Source organism: Diadema setosum, chromosome 16 (assembly GCF_964275005.1).
Source record: "Diadema setosum chromosome 16, eeDiaSeto1, whole genome shotgun sequence".
NCBI lineage: Eukaryota > Metazoa > Echinodermata > Echinoidea > Diadematoida > Diadematidae > Diadema > Diadema setosum.
In genome coordinates, this window is record NC_092700.1 from 34,808,656 (window position 1) to 34,821,022 (window position 12,367).

General features: G+C 39.2%; 1 protein-coding gene across 1 annotated transcript; it reads right to left on the bottom strand.

Annotated features, from left to right (window-relative positions):
- Positions 1 to 1,108: 1,108 nt before the first annotated feature.
- On the bottom strand, positions 1,109 to 6,854 carry LOC140240146 (uncharacterized). The gene is made up of 5 exons (XM_072319953.1): positions 6,692 to 6,854; positions 4,681 to 4,743; positions 3,396 to 3,523; positions 2,489 to 2,556; positions 1,109 to 1,311 (listed from the first exon to the last, which is right to left on the bottom strand). Exons 1-5 carry the CDS (start codon positions 6,809 to 6,811, stop codon positions 1,109 to 1,111), a joined length of 582 nt encoding a protein of 193 aa, XP_072176054.1. The 5' UTR covers positions 6,812 to 6,854.
- Positions 6,855 to 12,367: the final 5,513 nt, after the last annotated feature.

Genomic DNA, 12,367 nt, shown 5'->3' on the forward strand with positions numbered 1-12,367 from the left:
TAGTTTTGTGCACAGCTGTACTGTGCATAATCTCAATTCTTGATATAAAGGAGTCAAGAAATGTGAAGAGTAGATTTCATATGGGAAGGATACAATAAAGAATGTATCATACGGTGAAAGTGTTGAAATGATTTTCTCCTGCTGACATTAAAAAAAGACCAAAACAAAAAATAAAACCACATTCCACACTTGTCTGCAAATACATTGTACAGTCGATCCTCAACACTTTGAGAAAATCTATGTAACCATTTTTCTCTCTCCACTGTTGTATTCAACCAATATTCAAATCTAAGTAACCTTGCATCACAAAACCCACAGAAAGTTGCTTGATCAAATCTATTCATATATATCTCTTCTAGATAAGCTCAGCTTCTTAGCCCAGGAATGGTGTGTAACTCATCAAATTGCATAATAGTTCATAAAACCAACTGAAATATGTGACAGAAAACACCAAACCCATAGGAGTGCTACTCTCAAGAAAACGAGCTTCAAGTTAAAGCAGTCTTTTTTAAATGCACTGATTTTACACTCTTCCCTGTGCCTATGTGGAGAAAAACCATTCAAGATTCCAACGTCACTGCCATGAAGGTAAACATGATTATGCGGAAATTGGCACACTCACTATACTTATAATCATGTTTAAACATGAATGCTCCTCATGACTGTGTAGGACTTCTCCTCCCTTTTTTAGGAGAGGTTATGTACACTTTCAGATGCTTCTTTGGTGGAAAATTGGAGAAAAAGAGACATACACAACTGTACACTAGAAATACATTAGTCCAGCAAAAACTGCAAAAAGGGGGGGGGGGGATTACAGATTGTACAACTCCTCTTTCGGTTAATTCAAAATTTTCCAAACTTCAGATTTTGATTGCAAAAAAAAAAAAAAAAAAAAAAAGGATTTTGCCCTTGAGATTTACCCAACAGTTGGAAATCTACAGCATTTTATCTAATGTCTACTTTCAGGCCATGAGCAACCTGACCTGTGCAACTCTTATTTTGTTGTTGTTGATTTTGTGATGCACGGTCACACGTTACATTCCTCTGAGATTAATTCTTTATTCTTTCTGATTTTTTTTTCTCTCTGAAAGGGGGGGGGGGGGAGGCATTACCTCTTCTTCTTACCCCTTTTATCCCCTTTTGCCTTGTTGGCGGGATTCTTGGCACTCTTCTCCCACATGTAGTAAATCAGCAGACACACGATGACCGGTGGGATGAGAAAGCGAACCAGTTTCATGACTCTGTTGGCCAGCGACAGGTCCGGTTTGTCCAGCCCAACAAGCTCGGTCTCAAATACGAGGGTTGAATCGGCTGGGAAGAAAACAAAAGCAAAGACAAAAATAAAACATGTTGCCCTACTGACCACACTGGACATGCTTTACAATGAGCTTTGGTTTGTTTTCATTTTCCATTGGACAAAATGGCTGGAGAGCCCATATTCAGCCGAACTAGCTGGTCTTCCCTGGGATTGTGAGTACTTGACATGGACTACAGCGTACATAACAGGGATATAAACTCTGCTCTTTGCGATGAATGAATGGAGCTGGATCCTTTACATGCACGGTTGTGACTCTCTCACACATGGGACCTCCACTTTATGTTCTATCCGAGGGACAGAGTATTTTGTCTCTGCTAGAAGGGGTGGCATGATAACACACAACAATGCTCAGTAAGACTCACTCGGGTTTAAAGGGGATGGCTAGTAACTGATCAGTGGGAATCAGTGGGAATGCTTGGGGAAGATTGTTCCAACTCTTGTGGGATTCATTTAAAGTACATTATATATCTATTGTTTTGTGAAAATTATTTGCTTCAGAACGGTCTCATATTCAAGTAATGTGCAGTTTAATGCCCCGTCACTGTACAGGCATGCTAGCCTGAAAACATTAAACTGCACACTACTTGAATATGAGAACATTTTGAAGCAAATAATTTTCACACAACGATAGATATATAATGTACTCTTAACCCGTTCAATACTGAATTCTGAAATGCCCATAGACTTGATACGCAGGCCACCAGGTTCCTGTACCGAACGGGTCAAATGAATCCCACAAGGATTGGAACAATCATCCCCCACCATTCCCACTGATTCCCACTGATCAGTTACTAGCCATCCCCTTTAAACAGATACCCAAACCCGGGCCATTCGACTGAAATGCAGAAACGTTACTGACTGAGCCATCCCATTGCCTGTGTGGTTTGATTAATGAATGATGATGGTAGAGCAAGGCAAGTTAACCCATTGAGGACAAGTCCCGAGTATACTCAGTCCGTCCTCAACTGGTTAATACTCGAGTGTCATGGCACATAAAGCAACGCAGCACGCTGGCACTGGTCCGAAAGTCCCTGACCAGTAAAAATCACTGTCGGACCAGTAGAAAAAAATTGGTTAGTGTGCAGCCCTGCATAAAGGGTTAAAACAAAAACCCGACCATGCACTGGTGAGGTGACATCACAAGACCACATTCTACATGGAATAGCTTACGTGGTATGGGCCCACTGCCTCGTTTCCCATAGCCTAGATGTGGGGGGATGATCAGCTTACGCTTCTCTCTGTAAAAAGAAAACGACAACAATCGACAAATACATGAAAGTAAACACACATAATACATATACATGAATTTGATAGATACTACATAGCCGTAAGTTTTTACAAAGATTTCTTTACCACACCAACATGTTTCAAGGTGTGTTTATTCCCTCTGCCCTCTCCTCTTTTTGAACTTACTTGGTTTCTTTCTTTGTTTTTCTTTTTTTTTTTGGGGGGGGGGGGGGTTGGGAAATAATATCATTCTTTAACATACACTGTAGCAATCTCCCATTCAGCTCAAAAATAACCCTTTCCATATTGAATTCTAAAATGCCCATAGATTTAATGGGAACACCACCAGGTTCACGTACAGAATGGGTTAAACTTTATTCTTAAAGATACTTTTCACAAATTTTACACCGATTTATACACAAAATATCACATACACCTCTATCCTCATCAATAATCTGACAAACTACAACCCTGACAGTAAACGGTCATCATCATTTAATCAGAACATAATTCAAAAGGACGAAAACATGTACATATGTTTTCATTTCATTCAAATGACAACAAGAAATGCATGAAGATTAGTAAGCAAGTCAATGAAAGGCTTGCAGGACCAATACGTTGTATATCATCACCTCATCTGGTTTCATGTTGAGTTGCAACGACGACACCACTGTGCATTTTATTATGGCATGTGAAATCGAAAATTTGGTGTGACCTTGTGTACACATTGATTATTTTGACAAAACTTCTACTGTTCTCCTTGTCCAATTTTCATTCTGTTCAGTACAGACAACTTGATTATTGTGTGGAATTGCTCTTTAAAATGAAAATATCTTGGAGTCTTCCTTACCCGACACACATGCCTTCTATTCCCATTTCCCAGCCTTGGATCACCATCTTACTGCCAAGCTTGAAGTCGATTGGTTGACGGCCATCTTGCCTCGAGGTGTCAAAGACAGCACCGCTCTCAAATGTGCCCTGGACATCAAGGAAAAAGAGACAAAAATATCTCATTAATACAGTCCTTTTGAAGTTCCAGGATGCAAGTAACAAACTTGGGCCAAAGTGATATTCCTCAAACTTCTTGCAGTACCACCCGACACCCCCCCCCTTTTTTTTTCTCCTTTTTCTAGGAGAGGTGAACCACTGGGCAACTTTGGCAGAAATGTTTGGTTCTTCTCTTACAGAGAAAATGTATTTGGTTTTTATTTCTTTTCATACAACAGTGGGTGTTAGATTTCAAGCTCTCTCCCATTGTATACAAAATTGTAGACATGTACAATTTAGCTCAAGAAAAGTAAAAAGCAATGGCCATACACTGTATATGGTCATTAAATGTACAATGTCACAGCAAGTGTGACAGAACTGCACTTTGAGAAATCTTCTACTTCTTCAGGGGTACTGTCCAACACCCCTAGGCAGGGGCTAACCGAACAGGGGGTGCGCTGATGCTGGTGGCGCGGAAAGAGAAGTTACAAGCTAGTTGTTTTGTTCTTGAATGCAGTGGAGGACTAGTGTTTTGAAAGTTTATTATGTCTGTGACTACCGATGGCAGTCATGGTCCTTGGTATGAATGAATACTTGTAGAAGTATTTGTTGTTTTTTTTTTGTATTTTTGTTTGTTTGTTTGTTTGTTTCTTGTTTTGTTTTTGTTTTTTGTTTTTTGTTTTTTTATGAAGCTTGTAGAAGATGACTTCCAAAGAGCCCTTTGGACCAGACTCAGGGCTTTTCGTACTGGGATGGACAGGTGACCAGCAAGCGCCTCACAGAATGTAGTGATGCGTCCTGCCCTGTATCAACATTGCAGCATTTCCCAGCCAAGCTTACTTTCATGGTGGTGATGCTACTGTGTCTAGAGTAATCCGCTGCTCAGTTTAGTGCAGCTTTCAGTCTGTCTACAAAGATCTGAGTAGATACTGTTCTAGTCTGTTGATTAAATGATTTACCCATTGTGTCATGGCAATGCTGAGAGAATGAATGAGAATTCTGACAAACTCTGATACCTGAGTCCTGCCTTACTGGCAAATCTGTTCTAGATCTCTTTCTACCTGGGTTATTTTTCTGTAACTCTGGAAATAATTGATTCCTGTGACAGCAACTCTCAGGCATTGTCTGATACTCTACAAGGTACTCACTGTGTAATGAACTTGGACTGTGTCCCCATTTGCTGCAAAGACAGAACAATCATCTGGTTTGAACTACAGAAAAACAAGAGGGGAAAAAATATTATTAACAAATTAGTCAATGTGAAGTTAACAGGTTAAGCTAGGGATAGTACAGTATTGGTGGAGATGAGGATTGGGTTTTTGACTTTTTGCGAGATACTAAGAAAACACTTATGATACAGTGCAGAGCATACCATTTTAGGAGGAATTCAAAGTTTATTTGATGAAAATCGGGTTTGGCGTGACTGAAACATCCAAAAACAAAGTAAAACAAAGCGATCGTAATAAAGTGTGGGTCCCACACTTTATTAGAATCGCTCTTTTTGGATATCTCAGCCATTTGAAAACCAATTTTTATGAAATAAATGTTGAATTCCTCATAGTATTAGATGCTCTTTCATATTTCAAATAAGGTTTCTCATTATCTCACCAAAAAATGTTAGAAACCTGAAATTAGGTCTCAACCAAAACTATACAGTCCCTTTAAGCTGTCCTCTCTCACTACATTTTACCAGCTATTTTGATCCATTAACCCATTGAAGACGGGGTTGACTTTGCAGCGACAAGCATGTCCCATATAGACACTTGCCCTAGTTATACTCGTGACTTGTCTTCAGTGGGTTACTACAACTAGTTCGTTCCTCAAGAACATAGATTCAACGCTTTGCTTTTTCCAGACATTGTTTAGTATCATGCTCAAAATCAGTACATGTGGTAAACAAGATGGTGGATCAATTCTTGAAGACTTAAAATCATGGGCATAATCGAACATAATTTAATGTATTGAAATCATTAATATTGCATAATCCCTTGTTATACTAATGTATAGGCTTATTAGATGTAGATCTATGTACAATGAATGTGCACTATGATGTGTATATTTACATACACTATGATCTGTGTGCATGTAAATTTTCATCTCAGCCTATTAAGTATTTCCCTCTTTTAGAGAGTGTGAAAGTGCAGGACAACAAAGCCACTTTCTATTGTTAGAGGCACAAAATTCAGCAATCACGACACTATTCTGGACTAGAAATTCCCAACATAAATTTACATTGTAAATGCAAAACTTAAGATTAAAATCACTTTAAACTAATTTTACGTTGAAAACAAAAAAGAAACAGTCCACAATGGCTGCACTACAGACAGATCTAGGGAAATAAATATTAAATTTTACATGCGCTTCATCTTCGACATAATTCAACTCATCTCTTTCCTTAGCCCGACCAGACGCTGTTACGCTATGCGAAAACAGCGTCTGACGAGCGCGGCATGCAGCCTCAAAGTGAGGAACCTCAACACAACTAGCACTACAAAACTTAGGAAAATGTATACTTTTCTCCTTTAAACAGAATACTTTACTCACGTTAAATGCATGTTTCTATTACAGAAGAATAGTTCGCCACACTGGGTCCATGGAGACCACTTGCGATAAGTCCTTGGAACAAATAAATGACACTTTCTGGCGCAATTCCTGACCGTCGGTACGTCGCGACGTACCATGTACAGCGACTGGGCTGTGTATAGTTAGGCCTGGCGTGAAAGATTGTGTACCGTGTGGACATGCTGGATATGATGATCAATTTCGGTAAGTTTCATTGCGTACATTTGAATACTGATAGCATCAGATGTAGAGTAAATATTGAAAAGTATACTCGTTGAGTTTGAGGTGACAAAAATGATGTTAAGTATCAAAATTCAAAGCTATCGTAATACGATTACGTCGCTCTCCTAGTGGTTGGTGGTCGCGCGCGTACAGCCCTGTCGCGACGTACCATGTACAGCGACTGGGCTGTGTATAGTTACTCTTTCCTATGTTGACGTCGTCGCGTCGCAGTATACATTGTAACCCAGTAAAGTAGAAAAGTACAATAGATTGCATGCATGCACGCTTTAGCTTTCACTCAGAGCTTTACACAGAATGTAACACACGGGACTACACCGACTGGTTTCTAAAATCTCTTGGTATAACGCCACTCACTTCTGAAATAATCTCCAGCTCCTTTGGCTTCTTCTTCTTCTTTGCTGCATTTGTTACTGATAAACAAGTTATCAGAATCGTTAATAGAGTAAATACTGGGTAATTTCTTAGCTGAACCATAATGACATTTCCATCCACGGTTTCCGTACGTGTCCTCGCTGGTTGGTTGTGTGTCGTTCGCCGACGTGTAACTCTGTATAAATGTACAAAGTGCTAGCATCAGTTGAATCTCTATAGGTCCCTGGATCTCTATGCCTACAATCTATTCCGTGGACTTTCAACTTTTTCTTTGTCAACTGTGTGTGATCCACATTTTATTGATGATTATGAAGATGATGAGGAGCATACGGAGGAGACCAAAGAGAGAGAGAGAGAGAGAGAGAGAGAGAGAGAAAAAAAGAAGAAGAATACATTAATGCAAAGGAATACAAGTGTACATAATCCAGTGTATAGCCACTTGGACGTGCCGCCCCCCCCCCCCCCCCCTCCCCCCCGACACACACACTTTTTTTTTTCTTTTTTTTTTTTTTTTAGCCCTGGAAGTAGCACAAGAATAAATGGTTAAGTTTGTTGTTGTTGTTCATGGCCGGTGGAACCGTGGGGGGCCGTGGGGGCTCGGGCCCCCACACTTTTTGTGCACCCTACAAAGGAATACATAAAGGTGTCATCACTTTGGGCCCCACACTTGTTTTTTAACCCGGAAAGTGGCACTAAATAGAAATAGATAGAGATCTTTAAGTGTGAGCGTGGTAAGGTTATGTTTTACAACTAAAGCTTTTTTTTTTTTTTTTTTTTGTTTTGCGTGTCAGCTGAAGAAACCCGGAAATGGAAGGGGCGAGATGAGCTGACGACCTTTATTTTTACTTATTTATTCATTCATTTATCTATTTTTTTGTTTGTTTGTTTGCTTGTTAGCTCATGAAACCCGGAAGTGGGCCCCCACACTTTTGAAAACGCTCCGCCGGCCCTATTGTTATTGTTGTCGTTAGTCGATATCGATTGGAAGCCAATTGTTATACCTACCTAGGTCTACCTAGGCCTACTTAAACGGGTAAGGCCTTTTTGTGTTTTGTTTTGTTTTGTTTTTTGTTTTGTTTTGTTTTTGTTTTTTGTTTTGCTTGTCAGCTGAAGAAACTTGGAAGTGGCACTAGAGAGTTGCGCTGAAGGCTTTCTAGTTTGTTTTTGGTTTTTTGTTTGTTTTTGTTTTTGCTTGTTTTAGCTGATGAAACCCGGAAGTTGCATCAGAAATATTGCCCCCCCCCCCTTTTACAAACGTGGCGCCGCGCCGAACGTGCATTTTCATTAACATTTTATAGAAGTAACATGGTTTTCTCCACAGATGATTTTTGCCTCCTGATTTGTTTTTGTTTCCTCACCAGACTAAAATAGGCCTAATCCTTGTCATGTGTGCAGCTTTTTGGATTTTTCTTTGCAAAGACAGAACCATCACATAGTGCAGTGGCGGATCCAGAGGGGCGCACCGGGTGCGTCCCCCCCCCCCCTCTATTTTTTTCCAACAAAAAATAAACAAAAGAAAAAGGGGGAGGCGCCTGTGCCCCCTTTAATTTTGTAAAGGCGCCTCCCCTTAAGTTTACAAAATTCCTGGATCCGCCCCTGCATAGTGCTGTCATCATACCGCAGAGTACTAAATTTACTTTGGCATAATTTTGTCATGAATATTTGAATGTTATGTAACACGTGGCGGAAATTCATCATTGCACGCCTAAGGTCAATTTTACGATTTTTATTACTTTTATCGGCGATGATGATCGGCGATGATGAAAAATAGCGCCATCTTGCATCAAGTGTCAGTTACTTTCCACAGCACACAAAACGATGCATGGGCAGTCTGTGCGATTGCATGCGACTTGGACAGGGGATAGTTACACTTGCCTTATATCGATAGCTTATGTGTAGGAATTGAGTAATCTTGCTGCATATTAATAGAGATAAAGATATCCTAGTGCTTATAAGAGCGCGTGATTTTGAGTGTATGAAATTATCTGTGAGCGTGTATGTTTGTAATTTTGTTTGCATGTGTTCTGAGAGTTCTGTTGGTTGAGCTGAAAAATCGTGCTAATCAATCAATACTCAATATACCCCATAATCAGAATAGAGGTCGTCATCTAATATTAAAGAGACTACAATACTCTAAGAGGAATTCAAAGTTTATTTGATGAAAAGCGGTTTTGAAATGGCTGAAATATCCAAAATAAAAAGTGGTCCTAGTAAAAGATGGGTCCCTTCTTTTATTAGGATCACTACGTTTTACTTTGTTTTTTGGATACCTGATTTCAAAAACGATTTTCTTCAAATAAACTTTTAATTGCTCTTAGATTATCGTATGCTCTTTATATTTTTCAAATAAATAGTTTCTAGTGATCTCGTAAAAAGTTAAAATCTGCTCCCCATTTCAACCAAAACTATATCACCCTTCATAAGTCGGAAAAAGAAGAGGAAGAAAACTAATTGCTTACTCTTAAGATTCTAAAAATGGGGACGCCTTCTCTCTCTCTCTTTCTGTTAAGATTTTACTGTATACTCTGACTTCTATCGCAGCATGCAGGTGGCACTGTGGGTCTTACATCTGTGAGAAATGAAAATAAATGGTTCTTTCTAGAACCTGTCACTCATCCAAACACGTTATTAGGAACTGATAGGCCTATTTTAGCCGTGGTTGTGCGAATGACCTCTATAAAGTTCAATTCCATTTTGGAGACTGGACATGTTTACGTTTCTATTTCGGACATTATTGTCGTTTTCGGCGTAGATTCAGAAATCATAATAACAATTATATTATGATTACTTTATACACACACCTTTCTTTTTTAATATTCTTTATTCGAATTTCGTCTTGTGTCACCAAATCACAAAAACAAAACAAAACATTGTGCAAAGACAAACAAGATAATACACAAACATTGTACAGATATAATATTATGTCAATCTTACAAATCTTACATTATGACTCATTAACTATTGCTTAAAAACGAACTCCATTTTTTAAACATTATTCTCGCAAACTGCCCAAAGCTGGGGACACCGTGAGTTTGCTCAAGGCAATGTTTTCACCATTTGTTTCTTGCAAAAAAAAAGTACATTGCACACACACACACACACACACACGCGCACCAACACACACACACACACACACACACACACACACACACACACAACACACTTAATGCACACGTGTATGGACATAGATATAGATTTTAGTCCACAATAGGGGGCGTCCTCATATCATTTCAGGGCCCCGTTGCTAGAAACTCAAATTGCGTTTAAACGCAAAGTTTCTAGCAACGGGGCCCAGGTCAGTTTTGTTTCAGTTTATTTAACACCAAAATACCAAACGTTATCTGGAATACATCACTCATTAATACATGAAAATACACAAGTGACATTTGATTATTATGAATGGCTCTCTAAGGCCCCACAGGAAACCAGGCTTGTGAGTTGGGCCCTAACTCTTTGGTTCATTTGAATGGAAATGGACTTGAGAGCCAGTGATGTATCGGGTGCTGTTCGTTATTCCGAAGGGTCGCTATTCCGAAGGTTCATTATTCCGAAGGTTCGTTAATCCGAAACGCACAAATTCCCTATACTTACAGGTTCGTTTATCCAAAAATGAAAAACGGCTCGTTAATCCGAACATTTGTGGCGTTATTCCGAAGGTTCATTATTCCGAAGACTCGTTAATCCGAAAATGAAATTCGGAATAACGAACCTTCGGAATAACGAATCTTCGGACTAAAGAGCCTTCGGAATAACGATCTTCGGAATAACGAGCTGTAACCGATCTCCCGTGTGTGTGATGAGTGTGTGTGTGCACCCTGATACTGTACATGCGAGTGTGTTTGTGAGCCCGCACTCAAGTATAGCGTTCGTTTTTGCAGCAAAGTTGCTTATGATATACCGCATGTGTTTGTCAGAATTCATTCATGAGTCAGAGACCATATTGTGACAAGTATGAAAGGAATTCCTGTCTACGCAATAATTTGAAGCAGTCTGTTTAAGAGTCTAAATTAAATCGTGCGGTCACGAACGGGCATTCTTGTGTCTAACATGAACTTTGGTGTGAACGAATCAGTCATTATGAAACTTGAGCGAATCGCTACATGGAATAGGGTTATCAGCGGCAATAGAGTCAAATTAGTCCCCCCCCCCCCCGCACACACACACACCCCACACACACACCTATAAACTCCTTCCATCCACCACCCCCCTCTCTCACCCTATATACTGACTCCCCCATACTACGCATGTTGTGATGTATTTCGGAGTTTTTTGCGTCAATAGCCGAAATGTTATTAGGCCTCGATGACGATTATGACGAATTTCACCAGGCGTAGGTTTCCTCCGTCCTTGTTAGCGTTTCACCTTTAAATAATGATCAAGTTGAAAAAAAAAATGTGTGAAAATATCACTTCCACAACTTTCTTACACTTTTCAAATGGCCTCTTTGAAATAGCTGCGCAAGAAACCATTCAAATCTCATGCGTTTCCTCCTTCGAAGTCGTTTGGGCATGGAAGGTCGGCGAAAACACTCATTTATATTTCACAGCTTATTTAGAAAATAATTAATGTGAAATGTTTGATCTTTAAAATTTCGTTTGCATTATCAATTCTCGGGGAGTTTTGAAAAAGCCACGTGTTTAAAAATAAGTCAAGCCATATCGCTTCGCATTATGCGTAACACCCTTGCGATCTTATCGCGCGGTACCCTTGGTACGATCCTTTTCCGCTATATACCACGTATCCACTTAGCAAGTGTATTAGATTCCCCGGTAAATGGTTCCGTGGGCCAAATTCCATTTTCATAACTCTCAAATTAATAGATAACTTCCTCTGACCTCGTATTTCTCCTCTATTCCCCTCTCCCCCTCCATCTCTCTCTCTCTCTCTTTAAATTTTCTCACTCTTTCTCTTTCACGCTTTTTGCCCCGAACGGAAAAGTGGGGGAAATCACCTTCAACGTTATCTTTGCGGAATATGAGAATTTTGCTGTTACTGCATGCCTGAACACGACGTCTCAATTTTATATCATTCCAATCGCTCCCTCCCAGTAGTAACCCTGGCATGTAACTACTTGGCATTAAAGGGAGTCTCGAGCTTTTTATTCTAGTGGATTTCATATAATCATAGGTCCTATATATTTTGTAAATCAAAATCATTTTAGTTTTCAATTTTCAAGTTAAATTTATTTTCATATTTTCATAAAAAATACATGAAATATAACAAAATGAAAGGATACATAATTTCCATTTAGGAATCATTGTAGAATATTGCAAAAAAAAAAAAACAAAAAACATGGTGGTCAATCTATGACAGTTGGAATCTGAGAGTGCTAAAAAAGAAATCTACTTAAAAGCAAGCTTGTTTAGTAAGCATAGACCCCGGCATTAAAATCGAGTGTAAAGATGTAAAGATGTAAAAGGGTAAAGAGGAGCACGTGTACAACAGGTATAAAGAGCCATGAATGAACCATGAAGAAAAACATGCCTATGATGTTCATACACTTCATACTTTAGAATACGATCACGAAAGTGATATAAATCTACTTGTGATGTATTTTGAATTGTCTTTGTCATTAGGGAGGAATATGAACAAGTCAGTGTGTGACAAAGGAATCTTTGTTTTTTTCTGTCACTAGATACTTGCTATAAGGTTTATAGA